Source organism: Trichomycterus rosablanca, chromosome 9 (assembly GCF_030014385.1).
Source record: "Trichomycterus rosablanca isolate fTriRos1 chromosome 9, fTriRos1.hap1, whole genome shotgun sequence".
Taxonomy (NCBI): domain Eukaryota; kingdom Metazoa; phylum Chordata; class Actinopteri; order Siluriformes; family Trichomycteridae; genus Trichomycterus; species Trichomycterus rosablanca.
The window spans coordinates 29,494,102-29,519,354 of record NC_085996.1 but is presented as its reverse complement, the minus strand read 5'-3'; the positions used below and the strand labels follow the sequence as shown (position 1 = coordinate 29,519,354).

Genomic DNA, 25,253 nt, shown 5'->3' with positions numbered 1-25,253 from the left:
TATGACACACAATTGGTCCTTTGGATTTATTGGGGTAGTTCACTGGGATTTTTCTCTGAACTGTGTCATGTTTAATTTGCATTCCTGTGTCGAAAGAGTTCAGTTGCAGTTATTGGTGCTAAAGGTGGCACAACTAGTTTAGGGGGCAGTAATTTTTTCACATGGATAATGTAGGTCTTGCATAACCTTTTTCTTTATTAAATGAAAACATTTTTCCCCTCATGTTCCTCTTTTTTTCCCTCATTTTATATCAGGATCTGAAACCATTTAATGAGACAATCATGGGAAAATCAGGGAGCAAGTTTTTAAGGCCCTTTGTCTCACCTAACAAATCCCTCTTTTAGTAATTGCAAAGCATTAAGTGCATTTGTCAAGAATCATAAGCTCATCAAGCATATTTAATGATTTCCACCACTGGAGTGACAATCACAGGTTATTGGTTGGCTCCATTCCATTGGCTCCTATTCTTTGTACATATTACTATGTTTATACTGCAAAGGACAAAAACTCAAATGATAATCTATATCAGCAGCTACAATTTTATAAATGATTCTCATTACTGTGTTTGTGTTCTACAGGCCTGAGGAGGGTGTGATGTTCTACTTGTTGCAGTAAGCAGTTTTAAAATGGCAGGTGATACTACCACGCTGTCATGGAAAGTGCCCACCCCTGGCGCCGATGGGCCGAAGAGCCCTGTGTTTGCCCTTGCTGGAGATGGAGGAGCTGTGAAAATCCTCAAAGTGTGCTTTAGCAGCAGCAACAACCTGAAGAACTTCAAACTTGTCAAGTGTGATAGCTCTTGGAAAATAAGGGTAAGGGTCAGTGTGTGGTCATGTGTACACTGAACATTTTCTACAGTTTTCTAGATACGTTTGAGATGTTTAGAGCATGAATGAAACATTAGTAAAAACTTAAAAATAAGTTAAAATATAATTAACACTATTTTAAGTTATGTATTTTTTATTATTTCCCAGTAGAAATAAAGAATAAACAATTATATTTACACTTACTGTATATCTTATCAGGTAACAATATGTATGTTCATACTTGTTCTTCAATCTCAAAGTCCCCTGTGAACTATAGTGTCTTCTGATTACTAGTCCAGTACCTTAACTGCTGACCTACCACTGCCATCTACAGTGTATCACAAAAGTGAGTACACCCCTCACATTTCTGCAGATATTTAAGTATATCTTTTCATGGGACAACACTGACAAAATGACACTTTGACACAATGAAAAGTAGACTGTGTGCAGCTTATATAACAGTGTAAATTTATTCTTCCCCCAAAATAACTCAATATACAGCCATTAATGTCTAAACCACCGGCAACAAAAGTGAGTACACCCCTAAGAGACTACACCCCTAAATGTCCAAATTGAGCACTGCTTGTCATTTTCCCTCCAAAATGTCATGTGATTTGTTAGTGTTACTAGGTCTCAGGTGTGCATAGGGAGCAGGTGTGTTCAATTTAGTAGTACAGCTCTCACACTCTCTCATACTGGTCACTGAAAGTTCCAACATGGCACCTCATGGCAAAGAACTCTCTGAGGATCTTAAAAGACGAATTGTTGCGCTACATGAAGATGGCCAAGGCTACAAGAAGATTGCCAACACCCTGAAACTGAGCTGCAGCACAGTGGCCAAGATCATCCAGCGTTTTAAAAGAGCAGGGTCCACTCAGAACAGACCTCGCGTTGGTCGTCCAAAGAAGCTGAGTGCACGTGCTCAGCGTCACATCCAACTGCTGTCTTTGAAAGATAGGCGCAGGAGTGCTGTCAGCATTGCTGCAGAGATTGAAAAGGTGGGAGGTCAGCCTGTCAGTGCTCAGACCATACGCCGCACACTACATCAAATTGGTCTGCATGGCTGTCACCCCAGAAGGAAGCTTCTTCTGAAGTCTCTACACAAGAAAGCCCGCAAACAGTTTGCTGAAGACATGTCAACAAAGGACATGGATTACTGGAACCATGTCCTATGGTCTGATGAGACCAAGATTAATTTGTTTGGTTCAGATGGTATCAAGCATGTGTGGCGGCAATCAGGTGAGGAGTACAAAGATAAGTGTGTCATGCCTACAGTCAAGCATGGTGGTGGGAATGCCATGGTCTGGGGCTGCATGAGTGCAGCAGGTGTTGGGGAGTTACATTTCATTGAGGGACACATGAACTCCAATATGTACTGTGAAATACTGAAGCAGAGCATGATCCCCTCCCTCTGGAAACTGGGTCGCAGGGCAGTGTTCCAGCATGATAATGACCCCAAACACACCTCTAAGACGACCACTGCTTTATTGAAGAGGCTGAGGGTAAAGGTGATGGACTGGCCAAGCATGTCTCCAGACCTAAACCCAATAGAACATCTTTGGGGCATCCTCAAGCGGAAGGTGGAGGAGCGCAAAGTCTCGAATATCCGCCAGCTCCGTGATGTCGTCATGGAGGACTGGAAAAGCATTCCAGTGGCAACCTGTGAAGCTCTGGTAAACTCCATGCCCAGGAGAGTTAAGGCAGTTCTGGGAAATAATGGTGGCCACACAAAATATTGACACTTCAGGAACTTTCACTAAGGGGTGTACTCACTTTTGTTGCCGGTGGTTTAGACATTAATGGCTGTATATTGAGTTATTTTGAGGGAAGAATAAATTTACACTGTTATATAAGCTGCACACAGACTACTTTTCATTGTGTCAAAGTCTCATTTTGTCAGTGTTGTCCCATGAAAAGATATACTTAAATATCTGCAGAAATGTGAGGGGTGTACTCACTTTTGTGATACACTGTAAGCTTCACGATTGTAAACCCATGACATTCTATGGGTTAGATACACTATATATCCAAATGTATTTGGAAATCCGACCATACAAATGGTACTAAAATCGAGTGACCTCTATGTGATCTTTTCAGCTTTAACAACCGTCACTTTTCTGAAAAAAGCTTCTGACAAGACTTTTACATATGTCAGTGTGAATGTGTGCCTAGTCTGTCAAAAGAGCATTTGTATATTAATGTTGGTCAAAAAAGCCTTCATTGATGTTGTAGTTCATTAGAGAGCTGTTCAGTGGGGCTGAGGTCAGGGCTTTGTGCAGGTCACTGGAGTTTTTTTTAAACCAAGCTTTTTTTCATGTCTTTGTAGATCTTGTTTTGTACACAGGGGCACAGTCATGGTTTAACAGAGAAGGGTCTATGTTAAACTGTTGCTGCAAATCTGAAGAGTATGCTTTATATCAGGGGTTCTCAACTGGTCTCAGCCCGGGACCCACATTTTCTCATGGTCTTTAAGTCGCGACCCACTTTTATAGAATACAAACCAAAAAAATTTATTTTTGAAAAATAGCCTTCAAAAACACATTTAAACATACATATGCATGCAAAGTGAATTTAAGAGCAATTTTTTTAAAGAAACTGAGGAGGACCATGCCAACTGCATGTATAAAAGTTACTACAATAAATTTAAATATCAAAACTGCATAAAATAAATAAGGCTACAAAACAAGATGCTTTCACCTAACCTGTCTTTTGTGGAAGTCAGTGAGACAGTTGGGCATGTACTTTACTTCTGATCAGAGTTTCAAAGTCTGGGGTGACAGTAGACAGAGTTACTCTCAGATCATGCTCAGTGTTCAACCTGTTTCTCTGCTTTGACTTGAGCTGGACCAAGGTAGAAAAGCCACTTTCACAAAGATAGGTAAGACGCCCGGAGTGCATGTTCTTGTTTGGAGCAAGATGCTGTCAGACACTTCTGTGATACCTTCAGCTCATGAAGTCGTCTTTGAAAAAACTCCACCGGCTTGTCTTTACATGCGGGATGTTTCGTTTGTAAATGTCGCATTAGTTTGGATGGTTTCATGCTCTCATGTGCCAGCATGAGAGCATTACAAATAACACACTGGGGTTTCTGTCCGTGTTTGTCAATGAACGAAAATCCACATTTCAAATACTCCGGGTTATATTTGCGTTTCGCCATCTTGCCTCCGAACATCATTACAAATTTAAAGAGAAGGGTAACCGGCAAACGAATGGTGGTTACCATGGCAACGAGAATGCTGTGCGCGTCTGATGCGTGCCTCTCTCTGTCTCTTTTTTTTCCAGATAAAAGACGAGTACAAAATCAGATGAGCATTAATTATTTTAAATTTTTTTAATGTATTTATTTTTTACAAGCTGTCCGCAACCCGCCCAGAACGTGTCCGCAACCCACCAGTTGAGAATCGCTGCTTTATATAATTGATTTATTATACCTGTTAGCAATTTTTGTGGCTGAAACACATAAATTCAATACTGTACTTTTGTCCATATAGGGTAACTTAGACGTTATGGTTATGGAACCTATGGCAAATCTTCTTACTAATAAAAAAGGGTAAAATGTTTACATAAACCATTTGGTAGTGCAGTACTTCAGATTTAAGGAAGTGTTTTGTATCATTTAATATAGTAAAAAAATTAAATAGTCATCTGTTAAAAAAAGTATATAAAATCTGCGTTCCTAGTTCAGCTGCATGTGCTTTGGGATGCAGCCAGAATAGTGAATTTGGTTTTAAGCACCTTTGGCTGGAATTCAAGCCGTTTTAGTTCCATAATATATATAATATATTGTATATTTATAATTTTTCTTATCAGTTTTTGTTATATCATACAAATGTACAGTAGTTGCTTAGAATGTACTTGATTGATATTAGTACATCATTTTTGCATACACAAATTTTTTTATATTATAGTGATGTTAAAAAATTGTAAAATGACATTTAAGTATATTAATTAGTTTAAAGAGTTTCTTAAAAATGATGTTTTGTTACTGTAATATACAATGAATTCGATTTTTATGTAGCTGCTCATAGTGTGCACAGTGGTCCATTTTTTTGTATTAAAATTTTTTTCTATGCAAAGTATTGCCATTAAACAAAAATATGTTTCTTTAAATTATATGAAATCATGGGTAAACATTCACTGTTTACTCTCCCCTCTGTCCATCATCAGGCCATCATCCAGTCAATTCTGATTAGTGGTCGTTTAGGGCCAAATGTGCAGAATGCAGGCTGTTTTGGTCTAAGACTCAAACACCTGAAGTCTGAGGAGCATCACTGGCTGCACCCTGACCTGACTGTAGGAGAGGTGGAGCAGCGCTATGAGAAACTCCATTTAGAGGCAGAGTGGAGGTAAGCAACAATAATATTAGCGCCCCTGGAACATGAACTTAGTCTAGAACTGCTTGTTAACTTGTTAACCAGCATTTCTCTCTGCTGGTGGCATAGGCGGATTCATTACATTTAGTAAATTAGATTTGGGCTAAGCTGTGATTATATTATGGCAAACACACATTTTAAAAAACGTATATTCTTGCTTTGGGCTTTGTTTTGTAGACAGTTAACTAGATATCTGTTAACATGCACATAGGCAATTTAACACTTTAAAGGCTCTTTTTTTAAATAAGAGTGCTACATTCAGTTATATTACTGGTCTAAGTTTTAACATATCTGAAAACTAATGTCTGCTGTCTAAAGCACTTGTATTCCTTTAAAAGATTTACTTTTAGTCTAACTGAGGGAAAGTGCTATCAAGGAGTACTATTTTTGGAGCACAGCGTTAAAGTGGCAAAGCCTTATAATTCTATTATGCTAAATTTTGATGTATTTGGCTGTATGTGTTTTAGGTATGACCTAAGGATTCGCTATATACCAGCTAATTACCTGGAGAAGTTGAAAGAAGACAGAACTTCATTATTATATCTCTATCACCAGGTTAGCGATTTACACAAAGGTTACATTAACACATTGTTCTCATGTTAGATGCAAGAGCAAAATAACTGATTACCATGTTTTTTTTGTCCAATTTTATCCTTTACTTCACTACATTGTAATTGTACAGGTTCGCAGTGACTACATGCAGCAGTATGCCAGTAAAGTCAGTGAGGGCATGGCACTCCAGCTGGGATGTCTGGAGATCAGGTAGGACTGCTTATGATTTTTAAGGATTTATCAAATAAGTAGTGAAGCACAATGGGGCGTTCTGTTAGTTGGTGTAATAAATCCAGTTTTCACCTTTAGTTTAGTATTTTCAATAACAGCATTTCACAGAATACTTTACTGCCACGAATCAAATGTTCATTTGCTACTAAACAACACATCAAACGTTTATGTTTATTTATTAATTGTCATTTTACTCAATACATATTAATGAAATGTCCACTTAGCCAAACATTTGCTAATAACACCTCATGGACTATAACTAACGACTACATTTTGCAGATAAGCCCCCAGCTATCAGACACTATGACTTTCACTGGTCTGCTAAACAATGTTCAGCTAAATGAATTTACTGCTTCGGCTCGAAACTCCATCAAAACAGCTCAGGCAGATGGCAGCAACATTACTGTTATATTGAAGTAGAATGACTGTAATATCAATGTATTGCTGTGATTGACCCTCTTCTTAATAGCTGTTCATATTAAAGCTTTGTTTTTGGAGTAAATTATCAAACACCTTGTTAAGAGCATTGCAGTTTAAAAACAATAACATGTATGATTATGTTGAAATAGAACTGCTGTCTAAAATAAGTGTGTATCAAAAATATTACTATATAGTAATGTAATATATAATTCAATGTAAGTCGTTTGTATCTTTGTGTTCTGACAGGAGGTTTTACAAAGACCTAAATGACAAAGGTCTTGAAAAGAAGTCCAATTTTGAATTGTTAGAGTAAGTCATCAATTTAATATAGTAACTGAATAAACATACATTATATATTAATAATTAATATTATATATTAATTGACTTGTATTTGTATTGTGTGTATTATGGTTTTGACATAGAAAGGAAGTTGGTCTTGACCTTTTCTTCCCACAGAAACTAATAGACAGTATGAAGGTAAAGTTTTTTCAGTAATAAATTGTTTTTCAGTAACTTCTCTATTGTTTATTCATTATATGTAAAACTGTGGTAGTTTTGACCATTTAAACTACTTGTTACCTGATAAAAGCATTGTATTGTTTTTCTGGGTTTATTGGAATGACAAGTAAACTGTAGTGCAAATGTTAATGTTCTGTACAAAAAAAACTTCTTATGCAATAATCACTTTCTATAACTGATCTTCTTTTACATCTTCATAAAGGATTTGTAGTACTGTATGTTGCAAAAAACTAAGCTAGGAAATTCACTTCTTTTGTTCTAAGTTTGATGTTCAACAAGAATAAATTGTTTTGCTGTTTTTGTGTGTATGTTGACGCATAGCCTAAGCAGCTGAAGAAGTTGATCCAGCAAACCTTTCAGCAGTATGGTACACTCAAAGAGGAAGAGTGCATGTTCAAGTTCTTTAAGACCTTTGGTGAATTTATTAACTTTAATGAAGAAGTTTTCCCTTGTGAACTAGTGGTAAGTTTTACTCATTTGCACTTAAATAATAGTTAACTGCATAGATGATCATGACATATTTCTGTATATATATATATACAGTATATACAGTATAGTATATATATATATATATGTATTTTTTTTTTTTTTTTTTTATATTACTCTTTTTCTGTAGCACTTTGAGATTTGTTTTCAAATGTAAAGTGCATTATAAATAAAATGTATATATAATATATATATAATCTATATATACTCTCCATATAGCAAGGGTGGAGTCTAGCAGTGGATTTAGTTATTGGAGCAAGAGGTATTCGTCAACGCACACAAAAAGATTTATCGGTAAATACACACACAAAGAAATATTTTGTTTTACCATTTTAAACCTTTTTTTTTATACGATTATTATGAAATAATGATAGGAATTAATGTGAAAAATGCAAAATGTATGAATGCTAATTTTTAGTTCTGAATTTAGTTTTAATTAAAAAAATAGGAATCAAGTCTGCATCAGACAATAACATCTCATATGGTGCTGTGTTTGTGGGAACTGTGGTCATTATTATTGAGGAAACAGACACAGATTGTTGCTGAATACTACAAGAATCTTGTAGGGATAAATATTATGTCATGGTTTTGTGTGGTGGAATAAAGCGTTGCTTACAGTTGCAATGCTTCAGATATACAATTAGATGCGACTGGACAATTAAAGCTAAACAAATTTACAATGTTTATTACAATGTCAAGAAAGACATTATCATTTATCCAGATGTCTAAAAACATAACTGATGTGACCAGTAATGTTATTCTTTCATGCAATACCTGGCCTTAAATGGCCTAATGGCATTATTTAAAAAAATGCTGAGATGTTGTCAAGAAAAACCTGGTAATCTTTGAGCCATATCTTACATAATTTTACTTATTTAAATGGCCCAGCGCCGGCTTTCCACAATCCTGAAACATACCTGCAAGTGGTCTAATACTGACTTAATTCTGAATGTGGTCCAGATAGCACTATAATTGTAATTATAGTCTGAGTCAGTGCATTTATAATTTGTTATTGTAATAATTACTTTTGTTTACCACATTGAAGTTGCAAGATTTGTTTACACTTTCACTTTTTTTCTTCCAGACAGTCTGTCTAGCAGAATTTAAACATATCAAAAGTATCAAGTGCACAGGACAAAGTGATGGAAAAGCTTTGCTAGACATTGATATAAAGGGAGCCAAACAGGTAATGATCTCTTCATGGTACAGAATTATTATGCCTTGTTTAAAAATATTGCACCTGTTTCTTTAACAGCTTCTTTATGCTTATTTGCTCCCCTCAGCCTCTCTCTGTCAATGTGCCTACAATGGCAATAGCAGAGAACATGGCAGACCTGATTGATGGCTACTGTCGGTTTGAAAACAACACAGAGTCATCAGTAATATCTCGGCCCAATAAAAGTAAGCTGAAAAGTCAGTTTCCCTTTTTAGGCATATAATATAATTTACAAATACATTTTTACTTTAGGACTATGTAAATGAATAATTGATGATGAACTGAACAAAATGTAACTTACATTAATACTAGTTAGTAAATTGCTAGATTTTGTTTACCATAGGTGGCAGTTTTAGTCAGGGGTACAATTGTAAGTTTTAATTCGCATAAAAATGAGCTTTTATTGGATCCTTAGGAAAGCACAATGCACTGTTATCAATACAGAGCCTATTTAAATTTTTAAATCACAACAACCACTACTATAAGGTTTTTTTTTTTATTTAAATTCATTATAAGTTAATATAAAATGTTATTAATATTACATTTCAGTATCACTTATCTGAATATGTTGGTAGATGTTCTTGATATTGTCATGATCATAGGTTTTGATAGTAAGTTGATGCAAATTGGTAAAACTGTAAAAATAATCTAAAGTTCAGGGCAGACATGTTATGGGGATGTCCAATCAGATTGTAGTTCTACAATAATTATAAATATAATACATGTTGGTGATGTTAGTGGTAGAAATAACCAGCCGGCTGTCATCTGTCATTAGAGATTCAACATTTTAGATATTTCTGTGTCACAATGTGACAGTGTGCAAAAAATCAGCTGTTTAGCTATTTCTTATTAGAAATAATAAGATTAAAGAACATAATGTGTGGAAACCTAAACTTACTTGACTGTTATAGATGTCGAGCTTCGTAATTCACTTCCTGCAATTCCCTCAAGGTGAGTAAAGCTGTGTGTTATTTAAATTATCTACAACTTGAAGAATGCTATACATTGTTACACTGAATGTCTGTCACATACAGATGTGTTTTGTTCTCATTTTTATGTCTTCTTTTGTTAGTATGCTGTCTAAACCGTCAAATGATACTGAGCGTCACAGCAGGAGTGAGTACCTGCATTTATTTCTTATGTCCTTGTCATAGCTACATTTATATAATATAAACAATTTAAGAATGCACTGACTAAATGTCTGATTTTATAATACATTTAAATGTTTTTGTTTGTTGTTCTATTATTTAGACTCTGATATATACTGTGAAATACTGGATGAAAAACCACCTCCTCCTGGTAAGTTTTACTCATCTGTTGAAATCGTGCCCTTAATTGTATCTCTTTTATAGAAATAAGAATTAGTAAATGAGTAATGAGTTTTTTGTTAAGCAGTGAAATATGGAATCTCGAGGAAGTCCATTGTCCTGGGACGGATTTTGGGCTCAGGATTTTTTGGAGAGGTCTATGAAGGAATTTATAAAAAAGAGGTGAGCCTGTTCTAATTTACAACCAATTTTTGCTGTTAAATTTCATTATTATTTAAAATGTATGTTTAATTGGCTGCATAATGATGCCAGAAAAGGCCAAGACCAGTTTTTTTACAAAAAGTCTCATACACAATGCAGTCTTTTTACATTGTGCATGATTACTATATTTTTGAATGTTGCATATTTGTTTTTATTTGTTAAGGACTGTTTCCAAATCACAGTGGCCCTCATGCATCAAAGTGGCATAAAACCTATACTAGATTTAAGCTCCTAGAATGATATACAAACTACTTCTATGTCAAAATTCATGTCAGCATTGAAACAAGCTGTAATTTGAGTGCCCTTGACGAATCTCTTCAGCTGAGTGTGATTCACTCAACCCTCATTTGGATATAATTTACATCCAGTGCTTCTCTTCACTGTTATTTACACAACATACATGGTAATTCATGCAAGTGTACGTGTAGTTTAGTTGGCTGAGATAAACAGATGGGTATAAAATCATCAAAGGATTTTAATTTAGCTTGGATGAATTCAGATATACAGGTATTTGTATCCACAAAAAACTAAACTCACCTGTCCTAAAAGTGGCATTAAAGAAGGAATGAAATAATGAAAAAGGAGCCCAAGGGGTACAGTGGATTCAGAAAGTGTTCAGACCTCTTGATATAATTGTCACTTTTACCCACCAATCTACACTTATAAAAACAAAGTGAAAGCATGTTTTAAATGAATTTCTCTTATTTATAACATTATTTAGACTTAGTACTTTTATAGAAGTATTGAATACACCACCATTTTTATTCCAATATTTGCCAAAACTGCCTCTAGATGTTCCCAGATTTCTACAGTGGCCAATTTAATATATTGTCTTTTACATATTAAAGTACCCCATAAATAATACAATGCAAAAATACAGGAAATTGTAGTGAATTTACCTGGTGTGTCTTGTAGTTCTGCTTATGATTTTCATATTAAAACTCACTGCTAACATTTTAGTGGAGCACAGTAACATTTCACTGAGCCACATGACTTAGTACTGAGACTAATGATGTACCTGATATAAACTGGAGTTATTCATAACACAAGGGTTAGTTAAGAGTCATACTACCCTTTAAATGATGCATTATTATTTGGGAAATCTGAAAATTGTAATCAATTATGCAATACAATTTCTTATTTAGCCCTACTAAAATAGTACAGCGTTGTGCATTAAAAGCATTAAATCTAGATCTGTTGTGGAAAAAAATATATATATATATAATAGATTCACACACTGTTTGACTAGATTATGTATTCTTATTAGAATGGGGAGAAGACCAATGTGGCAGTGAAAACCTGTAAAGAGTGCTCACCTGATGTCTTGGAGAGATTTATGAGTGAAGCAGGTAAAGATTGCAGCTTTTAAAGTCACTCACAATGTTTCATTTTTGTTTTATCACTAAAACCATTGTATTTCTGTATTTTAACCATCCTAGTTATCATGAAAAATCTGGACCACCCTCATATAGTGAAACTAATAGGTATTATAGAGGAAGAACCAGTGTGGATTGTCATGGAACTTTACCAGCATGGAGAGGTACATGGAAAAAATTTTTATTGTTTAAATCCTCCTTCCCGATAAGTGCTGTCTGTGTAAACACTAGTACTGTGCAATATCTAACACTATTAAATGGGCAGTCGTACAATCCTCATTTTAAACAGGTACAGTTTGCACAAGTGTGGGCACCCTGACCATGTTTTATTTATTTATGGAGGAAAAAAAGGAATAGAACTTATAGAAATAAAGAAATAAAAATATAGAAATAAAAATAGAAATAATAAAGTAGAACTTGTATGTGCAAAAGTTTGGATATTCATTATAAGTCAGTATTAGTAATATGATCTAATAGGATCTACCCACAGATTTTTAATAATGTTTAAGATAAGGGACAGTGGGGGCTCCAGGGCAGTTGTAGCTTGGTGGTTAAGATACTGGACTAGTTATGAAAAGGTTGCTGGTTCAAGCTCCACCGCTGCCAGGTTACCACTGTTGGGCTCTTAAGCTCTTAACCTTTAAGCTCTTAACCCTCAATTGCACAGACAATATACTGCCACAGTATACTGCCCTTAAGTTCATGAAGAGCATGTTTATGCAACCAACACCACCACTCATGTGTCATATGGAGGTTTGATTTTTCATTAATGGACAAAAATGAAATAGTTGTTTAAGAGTTATCTTTGTCAGTTTTGTCTTAACTTCCACAGTTCCCCCTAACTGCAGTTTTAAATAAGATTTCAGACAGCACAATTGGATATTTTTACTATAGTGAGGCAAAGATTAAAAAATCTAAATAAAAATGATAATGAATGAAATTATAAATGATGATTTATAAATGCTTTATAAATATGTTGTTACATATTTAACATCTAAGAGGTATTCCTCCAAATGCATTTAGTTACAAGTTTTTATGCATTCTTACATACTGCATTTTTTCTTACTTTCAGCTTGGGAACTACTTAAGCAAAAACCAGAAAACCTTAACCAATGTCACATTAGTCCTGTTTAGCTTGCAGATTTGCAAAGCTCTGGTCTACTTACAGGGAAAGAACATGGTGCACAGGTATGCCTTTTAAAATCATTTTAATCTGTTTTATTTCATTGCTTATTCGGATTAAACATATAGATGATTTTAAATGAATTCTGTATGTAACAGAGACATTGCTGTGAGGAATGTGCTTGTTGCAGCACCAGATTGTGTAAAGCTAGGTGACTTTGGGCTGTCCAGATACATAGAGAATGAGGAATATTATAAAGGTAAGAATTAGCTGATTTAAAGCCATTCTCTGTCCACAAAAATACATATTTTCTAAAAAAAAAAAATAATAATAAAAAAGTTATTTTTACTGCCTTATCTCTGACATACAATCCAAACAAACAACATACTGCCCATTGCTGTCTTGTTAGTACTGTGATTGCATTGGACAAAATGCAGACAACAATTTTTTTGTGGTCACTAATTATGTTATGTTCTAATGTGGTGTGTTTAGTGCTATACAACAGTCCATATATAGTGTGGATGCAGAGAATATCCTCACTGCATTTGGTGTGTCCATGCTTGTGTGGACAGAGCATCAGTCAGCAGCCATCACTGAAATATTAATGACAAAATCATTGAACAATGTGCTGAGGCATTGGTAACCCACATAAAACGACTGAAGAGTCGAATTTATAAATTGTTACCTAATGGTCAGTGTCTCAGAGAACCCCAAGCCAGTTGTGGAAACACTTGGTGCAAGTAATACACCTTGGACAAACTATCAGTACAATATAGGGCATCACATACTCGCTAATAATTCATATTCAGATCTTTTAGCAGTTCAGTGTAGCTAGTTAACATACTGGCATGTGGTCAGGTAACAGGTAGCTTTGGTTGTCTCTCTCTCATAACTGAAAAATTCTGTCGTTAATCGGTTCCAGCCAAACATGCCATGTCTTTTTCACTTCAGAGGGGAGCTATTTAATTTAATAATTTCTTTTACATTTCTGCAGCCTCTGTTACTCGATTGCCAATCAAATGGATGGCCCCAGAGTCCATTAACTTCCGACGCTTCACCACTGCCAGTGATGTATGGATGTTTGGTAAGCAACCTATGCTGCTGTTGTTGTTTTTATTTTGTTAGATTTTTATAATTTACAGTCATGTTCTAAAAAGTAAACCTTGCACTTGCTTTACTCATTCAGTTAGTATAACTGAAATGCATCTTTTTACACTGATAAGCCAAAACAATAATACAATTAACCAAATTGTACATGACATTTCTTATTTTATGCATAAGACCATCAGGGATATCTAGATTGTTGGGCTGATGTTAATAACTTGAAGTGTTGAACATAGTAGATGGGCAGCATAAAGACCTAAATGACTTTGATAAGGATCAAATAATCATGATCATCACACAGCAAGGGTTGCTTACAGACAATGGTGGTGAGCACTGGTCTAAGAAAGGAGATGTGGCAGGTGATCTTAATGTTTTGGCTCATCTGTGTAGTTTGCATTGAGTAAAAATGTGTACATTTTATTTTATTGCTCTTGTCTAGCTGTCTGCATGTGGGAGGTAATGAGTCGTGGACAGCAGCCCTTCTTTTGGCTGGAGAACCGGGAAGTGATTAATCAGCTGGAACAGGGCATTAGGCTCCCCAAACCAGAGCTGTGCCCTCCTGCTCTGTACTCGCTCATGACCTGCTGCTGGAGCTATGACCCGAGCGAAAGACCCAGCTTTACTGAGCTCGTCTGCAGAATTAAGTAAGCTGCTCTTTCATCCTCAGCAAAATTTTACACTCAATACATCCTGCACGTGTTTTAAAAGCATCATTTATATGCTTTTTTATTATTATTATAAATCTTACTTTTATTTTTGTTTAATTTATTGGATGTAAACTATACACAGCTTTCTTATTGATTTGTTACAAACAATGGTTACCTGTAAGGCCAGCCATGCTCAACTGGTCAGTTGCTATTTGTGAGTATTATGTTTGTGCAAATCTATGTTACGATCAAAAGACAGAGATCTCCCAACCAAGATAGACACAAAACGGTATATACAATTGTTCACCAACAATGTGATTGCCAGTTTTTGTCACAATATTGGTAGCATAAGGTCTGAAATGTTGCCAGGCTTATTTCCTTACATTTTGTACAGTTTAATAAAATTTGAACAGTCAAAATGTAATACTGGTCATAAACACACATTGTTGTATATATGAGACTATACTTTTTCTGAAAAATAAATTACTAAGTTGCTGCAATAGGTACTGTTGTATTTTTTTCTATTTAGGTACCTATATAAATGTGCTGCCCTATAGATCTAACTTGGTTGGATGCTGGATCATTTATACTGCAAACACCTTACATTTGTACTATAAATTCCTTTTTAGTAAGCCAAGTGCATTTGTTTTGGTAAATGTAATTCTGTATTTTCTCTACGACACAGTGATGTACATAAAATGGAAAAGGAGTTGGAAGTGGAAAAGGAGCGAGACAGAAATCGAGTCACCAAGTTTCTGGAGCCTAACATCAAGTTCAACTTCAGTGAACCTCCGCCAAAGGTAACAGGAAATTCTCACTGCAGTGTGGTTTCACTCACATGTCTTAAAACCTGAAGGGCAGTGGTAGCTTAGTGGTTACCATATTAGACTAGCAATCTGAAGGTTGCTGCTTTAAACCTCATCACTGCCAAACTGCCACTATTGGGCCCTTGAGCAAAGTCCTTAACCCTTAGTTGCTTGGACTTTATTTGGTTACAGTTGTGAGCTGCTTTGGTTAACACCATGTGCTAAATGCCTGTATCTGTATGTTATACATGTAAAGATGCACTCATGCATTTGTTGTAGACCATATAAACCAGTCTATAGTAGATTGGTCAGATGAACAAGAGTCACAGCTAAATATTGTACAACAGTTTAATAGGGTTTTAAACTAAGATTTAAGAAAAAAAAAACATAAATAAGGGCTGGAAGACTTTATAGATAAAGATAAAGTATTTTTACACCCAGTCCTGACCAATTAGATTTGGACTCTGAATTCACCCCCTTAGATTTATTACTATTGAATTTGTGTGCTTGTGTCTGTGTTAAGGGGACTTTTGGTCCCTCCTGTAATTCACTGCTGTCTCTATACATGTGCAGCCTTCAAGACTGAACCCTGGACGATTTGGGAATACGCTCAGCATCGGTCTGCATATACAGGTATTGTATTTATCATCACACTATCAACAGATAGTGTCTGCTGTTTAGGCTTTTTGGTTTCATGAAATGAAAGAAAGAATTTGTACTGATGTGTGTTTGCATGTGTTTTCCTGGCATGTGTCATGCTATTTACAGCTGAATGAGGCATTGTGTGCAAGTTCTCCAGACCTGGCTAGTCCCTGTGACTATCAGTCTCCTGTAGACTCCACCAACAGCCTCTCAATTCTCAGCATGCCTGCTCGGCGCCTCAGTTTTACGGTAAGATTGACTCGTAAGTTATTTTAATGTTCTACTAATGATTGGGGTGTGATTGTATACCAAGCAGTGTTTCTTGGAGAACACCCCTATGCCAGAAAGTGAAAACACAATGGAGAAGTTTGGAAGAGGATACACAAAAGACTTAAGAAGAAACAAAAGACTTGACTGGGTTTCACCAAACCAGCTACTCAGTTCACTAGCAAGTTACAATCCAAAAGCTAACTATAACAAGAATAGAACAAGACTCAAAAAACAGGTAGAGACTAAAGAAGCTAAAAAAAGTTACCACAGCAATCATGAGAAAATCGAGAAGGTAGAAGACCAAGCAACAGGAAAAACCATAACCAGACAGAGTGATGTCTGTCTGAGCTGAAACTCATGTACACTTGTAATGCATTGCCTTCAGGTGCTGTGATTAACACTTAATGGTTTGCAGTTAGTGCAAGGAAGTGTAGTTCTCACCTGTGGGCCTGTGTGTTTTTTTCTTGTTTAAGTAAAATAGATTTATTAAATTAATTTTTCTAATTTTTTCACTGTGAGATTAAGCAAATTTGTCTAAAGCTAAACTTTTACAACCCTTTTAACTAACTGTGGAGAGGACTGTATAAACATAAAACATTACTTGTGTGACAAGTGGTAGTAAGTTCAATAGCAGTAGAATAGCCATAGATTTAACCAACTTTTAGAATCTGGAATTAAGACTGCTGAATGTATTTGAACACTATTGGCTCCTAACTGTAGCTATTAGCACTATGATCAGAATGGCTAGCCATTGTGGGATGGCAGGAGGAATGTTTCTATTTAGCATATTTATGCAGATTTTTTTTTATAATGGTATATTAAAACAGTATTCCGTGTAGTTAGTAGTTATTTACTGTAAATTCTCCAGTTTTGAGGTATCCTTGTTTATGTGATATAGGAAGGGGAGTTCAGCCCAGGGCCGTCAAGTGTGGAGGACGCACAGCGCCTGTGGCAGTTAGAGAAGGAGCGTTTGCAGGAGACTATTAAGAAACAAAAAGAGGAGATGGTGGAGGACAAACATTGGTTGGATAAAGAGGAAAAACTTCTGGTAAGAAAATAAAAATATCATCATTACTATGTAACATATACAAGTACTAATGAAATACTTTACATACAAATAACTTAAACATATTTTACATCTTTATTCTCAGAGACAACTTTTTTTTTTAACTTTTAATTATTTTTATTAATTAAATGTTCCTGTTTTTAAGGCTCCTAATGTGAATGGGACCACTGTAGTGGAGTTGGTGAGTATTGCTATTAAGCATATTATTGTTCTTTCTATTATATATCATTTTTTATTTATATACTATTATATTGGATCTGTGTGTAGCGTTTTTTAGTAAAATGAAAATGTCGCAGTATAAACATAGGACACTTTATCGTCTTATAATAACTACTTCTTTAAGGTTGTCTTTGATTATCGTGTTTAGTTAGTGCTTGTAATGAGCTGTTTACTAAATTTACATTTTCAGCATTTGGCAGACACCTTTATCCAAAGTGACTAACAGTACTGTGAGAGTATATTGTCTAAGCAATTGAGAGTTAAGGGCCTTGCTCAAGGGCCCAACAGGGGTAACCTGGCAGTGGTGGGGCTTGAACCAGCGACCTTTTGATTACTAATCCAGTACCTTAACCACTAAGCTACACCTGAAACACTGCTATTGAAACACTGCTACTGACGGCTACTTTGAACTGTTTATGTTTACCATACTGTTCTACATTACTGACGTGTGACTTGTTAATATGAATCATTATGATGTGTTTTATATTTTGATGGGAGGCTATACACTTGTCAGTTATTGGTTAATTAACAACTAATGGCGGTTAGTTATCAGTTAAAATAATTTATCAATATTTGTGTCTTTAGTTACTAGATTCTTATCCATTTAAAATACAATGATTAAAAAGCTACTTCACTTAGTTGTACATTGCTGTATTTCTGCTTAAACTAATAACACACACATTATTCAATACATTGCATGGACTTATCATTTTCAGCAGTGATACAGTAGTAATGATCAACTGATAACCAACAAAGAAGTCATTGTTCGATTAACACGGTCTAGTTAAATGCTATTTAAATTCATTTTTAGCAGCTGACAATTGATTTTTATGAGATTTAAGGCTTACCAATACAAGGTAGGTGTACAAACTCATTTAGAAAAAGCCGCCTTTTTTATTTTGAAGTTTTTTAAAATACATTATTATTAATTATATCATGAATGATGGAACTATTGAACATTAAAACCACAAACAATTGCTGTTTTTTGTACATGTGGATCTATCTGCTTGTTGCATTATAATTATTATAATTATTATTTTACAAAACATGGCGGCATTGTGGCTCAGTGGGTAGCACTGTCGCCTCACAGCAAGAAGGTCCTGGGTTTGATTTCCATGTAAAGGGGTTTGTGTCCTTTCTGTGTTTGCATGTTTTTCTCATGTCTGCGTGGGTTTCCTCCGGGAGCTCCGGTTTCCTCTCACAGTCCAAAGACGTGCAAGTGAGGTGAATTGGAGACACATAACTGTCTATGACCGTGTTTGACATTAAAGACTTAAACTGATGAGTCTTGTGTAAAAAGTGGCTCTCTGTCCTGTCATCAATGTAACCAAAGTGAATAAATAAATACTTCGTAGCTCATCTTTATGCTGGTAAACTTCTCTACTGGCAAACGTTTCCATTGCTATCCGGTATGTACCAGCATGCCTCTGAACGTTTGGGGGGGGGGGGGTGTTGAGGGAACTTTGGGGGCGAATGTTGAGGGAACGTTGGGGGTGGGGTGGGGGTAGCGTTGAGGAAACGTTGAGGGGGAACGTTCATGAAGGAACATTGAGGGAACGTTCGTGGGGGAACGTTGAGGGAACATTCGGGGGGTAACGTTGGGGGAACGTTCGGGGGGGAACGTTGGGGGAACGTTCATGTGGAAACGTTGGGGGAATGTTCGGGGGGAACATTGGGGGAACGTTTGTGTGGAAACGTTGGGGGAACGTTCATGAAGGAACATTGAGGGAACGTTCGTGGGGGAACGTTGAGGGAACGTTCGGGGGGTAACGTTAGGGGAACGTTTGGGGGGAACGTTGGGGGAACGTTCATGTGGAAACGTTGGGGGAATGTTCAGGGGGGAACATTGAGGGAACGTTTGTGGGGGAACGTTGGGGGAACGTTCGTGAAGGAACGTTGAGGGAACGTTCGGGGGGAACATTGGGGGAACGTTTGTGTGGAAACATTGGGGGAACGTTCGTGAAGGAACGTTGGGGGAACGTTTGGGGGGGAACGTTGGGGGAACGTTCGTGAAGGAACGTTGAGGAAACATTTGTGTGGAAACGTTGGGGGAATGTTCGTGAAGGAACGTTGAGGGAACGTTGGGGGAAAAAACATTGGGGGAACGTTCGTGAAGGAACGTTGAGGGAACGTTCGGGGGGGGGACGTTGGGGGAACGTTTGGGGGGGAACGTTGGGGGAACGTTCGTGAAGGAACGTTGAGGAAACATTTGTGTGGAAACGTTGGGGGAATGTTCGTGAAGGAACGTTGAGGGAACGTTCGGGGGGGAACGTTTGAGGAACGTTCGTGAAGGAACGTTTAGGGAACCACCCAAACGTTTTCTCAACAATCCACCCAACCATTCAACAATCCACCCAACCATTCAACAATCCACCCAACCATTCAACAATCCACCCAACCATTCCCTCAACAATCCACCCAACCATTCCCTCAACAATCCACCCAACCATTCCCTCAACAAGAAAACGAGTCGTTATTCGTTTCAAAAACCAATATAAATATACAAGCGCATGCACGCGCTGACATGCATGTATTTACTTCATATACAGTGTAAATAATGCAAGTGTTGAGAAAGTAATAATAACGTTACGGTGCGTCTCCTGTTGTTCTGACTTGTGTGTTTGTATATGTGATGTGCATATATCTGTAAAAAACAAACATTATGGGGAGTGATTTCTGTACTGGATGTTGTACGTGGTCATGTTAGTTTATACTGGATGATCGCCCGATGTCGTCATTTATTTATTTATCTTCTTTTTATAATATTTCTTGTTGTCGGCCAATAAACAACCAAAAATTAATAAAATTGCATGAACTAACTCTGCAGTAAACAAGGAGCAAACAGCAATTAAACAACAAATAAAGCTGTTAAATAATAATAAAGTGCATGAAGCAGAATGCTGATTAAAATGCATTAAATGTTGTAATAGTTACACAGTAACATGAACGATTAGTTCTGCCTGTATTACAGAACTGAGTTCTATACAGTAAAAGAAAATATTAATGTAAATGTTGTGGCGATGGTGATGTAAAATAATTCAAAGTCCAAACATGTGAGGGGGGTTTAACGAGAACGCTACTTTTAATACCACACAAGCTAAGTGCAAAACAACAGAAGAACATGAGCACAGCCGGAAACGATAAATTCTGATACCTTCCCTACACACTCGCTCCCTGCGCCCTATAGTGCACTTAACATTCTTAAAGGGCCAGACAATATATTTGTAATTCACATTACACGACAGGAGATACCTTAGAAACAAATTTCTTAGAATAGCTCTTTTTTTTTAAAGTAAAAATAGTTCTTGTGTGAAGCTTCCCCAGCATGAATTTTAATAAAAGTGCCTGTAAAAAATTTGGAACATGTAGCTTTGTCTCAGAAGTGTCTTTTTGATATTACCTTATGGGATAAAAAAATATCGAGATATATATCGTATATCGCCGTTCTGCGCGAAAATATCGAGACATTATTTTTGATCCATATCGCCCAGCCCTATTAGGAACAGATAATAACTGTATAATATTATGTAAGAATAAATCAATATAGAATAAATGTGAAGAAATGAGAACCGGCAGCTAAATTTATAACAGCATCTCAGTGGTGGAAGAAAAGGTTACTTGTTACGTGACTGAATGTGTTTTTTCTGTTTTCCATGTCAGGCACCAGACCCCCAGCCTAATAATGGTAATAGTAATGTTCTTTCAGGTTATGAAATGCTTACTAATCACTTCTTTGCTTAACTTTAATATGTTTCTTTATAGCTGATCTTCAGAAGGCCCCTGCAAAACCTCCAAGAATTTCAGTGCAGGTAATTACACATCTATATGTTCTTAGATTGAATTACAAAATCCACACAAAGTTTAACCAAAGTTTAGACAGACTGGGGCTGCTTGAATATTAAGAGAGTTTTGATGACTGATCTAAACTGTACAGTATGTCTTGATGTGAATTATTGCCCCCACTCTCATCTAGCCGGCCCCTACAGCAGAGCTGGACCGCTCTGAGGACAAGGTGTACCAGTGTGTAATGGATCTGGTTAAAGTGGTTGTGCAGCTGAAAAATGATGTGAACACTCTGCCATCCACAGAGTACATAGCCATAGTCAAGGTAACACATTTTTAAAAAGTACATTTTACTATACTACTAGATTTTGTAATTATACAACATGGTGATGAAACACCACATTTATTAGTTATTAGCTTTTGCAATGTTTTTGTAATGTTTTTTATGTCATCCTTTATTTTTTGTTTCCCACAGTCTGTTGGATTGACACTGCGGGATCTGATTTCCAGTGTAGACGAAGTTCTTCCATCTCTGCATGGAGCCATTAGGACAGAGGTAAGTGATCTTATTAGCTGATTTTACGCAATACTTCTTTAGATTTTTTAACCTAGTTAGAAGTCTTTCAGTGCTTTTCTGCCAACAGTTGTCAAAAGTTTATCAGGCACATGCATGCCAACTGTTCTTTTTTGGGGGCTTAATGACTGAAAAAAAGACTTGCAAGAAAAAAGCTGATGCATCTAAACAAACATACACCGATCAGGCATAACATTATTGACCATCTTCCTAATATTGTGTTGGTCCCCTTTTGCTGCCAAAACAGCCCTGACCCATCAAGGCATGGACTCCACTGTACCCCTGAAGGTGTGCTGTGGTATTTGGCACCAGGATGTTAGCAGCAGATCCTTTAACTCCTGTAAGTTGCAAGGTGGGGCCTCCATGGATCAGACCCCCACAAATGCTCGATTAAATTGAGATCTGGGGAATTTGGAGGCCAAGTCAACACCTCAAACTCATTGTTGTGCTACTCAAACCATTCCTGAACCATTTTTGCTTTGTGGCAGGGCGCATTATCCTGCTGAAAGAGACCACAGCCATTAGGGCATACCGTTTCCATAAAGGGGTGTACATGGTCTGCAACAATGCTTAGGTACCAAAGTGTCAAAGTAACATCCACATGGATAGCAGGACCCAAGGTTTCCCAGCAGAACATTGCCCAAAGAATCACATTGCCTCAGTCGCCTTGCACACCAATAGCCCACTGCAGGTCGATTTGTATGTCTTTGGCAGTGCTCCTCTTGTTTTTCAGTGCACAATGGCAAATACCGGTCCTACCGGCAAATACCGGTCCTCCTTGATACCCTGTTACTTTCCTGTCTAGCTCTTCTTATGTAACAGCCTAACAGAGACACCGCAAACAAACAGGGAGCTGGACCTGTGCAAACTGAACTGACTGTAGGCACCACCTCATGCATCAGTAGTGGAGAAGAGTCAGTCAGGGAGGATAATGAAAGAGTAAATGTCTATGTCCACCACCTGCAAAATCATTTAGTTTTTAAGGGTTGTCTAGCTGTTGTCTCCAGTGCACCTGTTGTCACTTTAATTGCACAATGCAGGTGCAATTGATTCATAATTGCTTATACTTCCTAATGGGGCAGATTGCATCCCTGAAGTTTAACTGACTTGGTGTTATATTGGGATGATAAAGTCTTACGCTAATTATTTACAGCTGTACATATGAAATTACTTTAATTTATAAAAAATTTTTGGACAAATAGATGTGTTCCAGTCTTTGTGTGTCTTTTTAAACTTCGAGTATTTGGACTATTTTGTGTGATACTACCCTCATGGGTATTTCTTGAACCTAAACAATATATGAAGTAAAGTGGAGGTGATAAAAAAAAGTAATTAGTTGAGTGTCATGAGCTTCTCTGTGTGTCTCCCTGTGCTGGTAGATTGAAGGTACCCAGAAGCTGCTGAATAAGGACATGGCAGAGCTGATCAGTAAGATGCGGCTGGCTCAGCAGAACTCCATCACCTCTCTTAAGGAGGAGTGCAAAAAGCAGATGCTGGCAGCAGCCCACACACTGGCAATGGATGCCAAAAACCTGCTAGATGCTGTGGATCAGGCAAGGGTGCGTGCTAATATAGCCAAACCCAAACCTGAGGATGCAGTCCCCTCTGATACAGACTAAAGAAAAAGTGAGTTTTGTCAGTGTAAGAATTTTTCAGCAATAGTTTCCTGGATGCTGATTAGCCCTGAAATCCATTACTGGTTTAAAATAGGATGCATACTACTTATACTACGTCTCATTTAAAGCACCATATACTGTATATCACACAGTACAGCCCATACAAGTGTGTGGACTTGTATGCAAAATCCACTAGTGCAATGAGCAGTATTAAATTCAGTGCCACTGTCTGACTATGTGTGGTATCCACATAATTTAATCTCTCATTTCATCTCTTTTTTACATTTCTTTTTTCATCATGGTCAGGGCTGCAGTGAAACACTAGATGTAGGACAAATACACGTATTACACTTTGGATGGGGCATCAATCTATCTCAGAGCAACAGACACATTTACTCACTCACAACTTGGATTGGCAACTTACATTTGCCAGTCCATCTGCTGCATGATGGGAGAAAACCAGACTTGGGAAAATAGGCTGAACTCACAGTGACCAGTGGCTTGTGTTAAATACAGGTCCGAAGAACCCATGTTGCTGTGCAACACCCATTCTTCCAGCTGCACTCCCGCTCATATTCATGAAAATACAAAATACACATAAAACACATGCAATGCCATTTACAGACAGGAGTAAATACATGTATGGCCAAACGTATGTGGATACCTGACCATAAGCTTGTTGGACAGCCCATATCAAACTCATAGGCATGAATATAGACTCCCCTACCCACCATCCCCTGCAGCTATAATTTTCAGTCTTCACTTCTCTTGGAAGGTTATTAATAGCATGTCTGTGCTAATGTATACAAATTTCCAAACTTGACTCCCAATCAGAATTATAGTTCATCCAAAACATGGTAGAAACCATGTCCTTAAGGCCTTTGCGCAAAGGGGCATAATCATACTGAAAAATAAAAGGTTACAAGCTGCCACGGTTTCATGTTGGAAGCATATTATTCATTTTCATTCATGCAGCTAAAGGTGTCCACATACTTCAGGCCATATAGTGTATGTTTTTCTGACAGACTCAAAGAATTGTCATGTAAACGCAGGCTCGATGTGCATTGTTGAAAAAAATTAGGGTAACACTTAAATCACACCCCGGATCATGATGAACGAAAGATACAAGTGAAAAATCTTTACTCTGACACCCCGTCTGTTCCTACTCACACAAAGGAGCAGATATCAGTCCTACTTCTCTACGGCTCTGTCCAGCTTTCCTCGTGTAACAGCCAGTGTCCTGTTATCTCCTTCATGCTCTTGAGACTGCTGGAGGAGATAGCAAACGTTCCTGGAGGAGCTGGACTACCTGTGCAAACTGAATGGGCTGCAGCCTCTTGCTCTTGCCTCTGTAATGCACCTGTTGTCACTTTCAGGTGAAATTAATTCACAATCATTTATGTTTCCTAACTGGACAGATGGAATCCCTGAGGTTTAACTGACATGGTGTTATACTGTGATGATTAAGTGTTCCCTTCATTTTCTTTAGAGCAGTGTATATTTTGTGAATTACTGTACTTACAGTATATGCTTGTACTTTTTCTCTATGAAGTAAGTAAGTTCTATCTCCTGTATCAGACTGCCAATTACAAATATTGTATTTCCTTTTTAAGTTATATTTAGACATTTTAATTCAAGATTTTACTGTGGTCATTTCATTTCAGGATTGATTTGTCCTATGTATGTACATTTTCAAAATATTATTATACATTCATATATACTTTTAAAAGAGGTTTAGTTCTTATACTGACTGATAAATGATGGGTGTTACAAGAATCTAAAAGAATAAATACATAAATCGATGAAACCATCATTATCTGAGTGAGTGGTTCTCAATAAAATAATAATAAAATGTGAGTAAACTTTCTTATTCTTCCTTATTGCAGAATTTACTC

At 36.9% G+C, this 25,253-nt stretch overlaps 1 protein-coding gene across 1 annotated transcript; it reads left to right on the top strand.

The window, feature by feature from the left end:
• Positions 1-626: 626 nt before the first annotated feature.
• Positions 627-23,739, top strand: ptk2bb (protein tyrosine kinase 2 beta, b). The gene is made up of 30 exons (XM_063002510.1): positions 627-812; positions 4,974-5,152; positions 5,647-5,734; positions 5,862-5,941; positions 6,629-6,691; positions 6,805-6,859; positions 7,223-7,363; positions 7,607-7,681; positions 8,472-8,573; positions 8,671-8,800; positions 9,515-9,554; positions 9,676-9,719; positions 9,855-9,902; positions 9,999-10,093; positions 11,400-11,481; positions 11,572-11,672; positions 12,581-12,696; positions 12,790-12,890; positions 13,626-13,715; positions 14,175-14,379; positions 15,068-15,182; positions 15,762-15,821; positions 15,957-16,079; positions 16,999-17,148; positions 17,312-17,347; positions 21,046-21,070; positions 21,148-21,194; positions 21,359-21,493; positions 21,644-21,724; positions 23,122-23,739. The coding sequence occupies exons 1-30, from the start codon at positions 627-629 to the stop codon at positions 23,359-23,361; spliced, it is 3,033 nt and encodes a 1,010-aa protein (XP_062858580.1). The 3' UTR covers positions 23,362-23,739.
• Positions 23,740-25,253: the final 1,514 nt, after the last annotated feature.

Excerpts from the sequence above, each read along its gene's own strand:
- ptk2bb (XM_063002510.1), top strand. The coding sequence starts at position 627 with ATGGCAGGTGATACTACCACGCTGTCATGGAAAGTGCCCACCCCTGGC. Across the intron at positions 16,080-16,998 it reads CTCGGCGCCTCAGTTTTACG|GAAGGGGAGTTCAGCCCAGG; the intron begins GTAAGATTGACT and ends TATGTGATATAG. Across the intron at positions 21,725-23,121 it reads ATGGAGCCATTAGGACAGAG|ATTGAAGGTACCCAGAAGCT; the intron begins GTAAGTGATCTT and ends CTGTGCTGGTAG.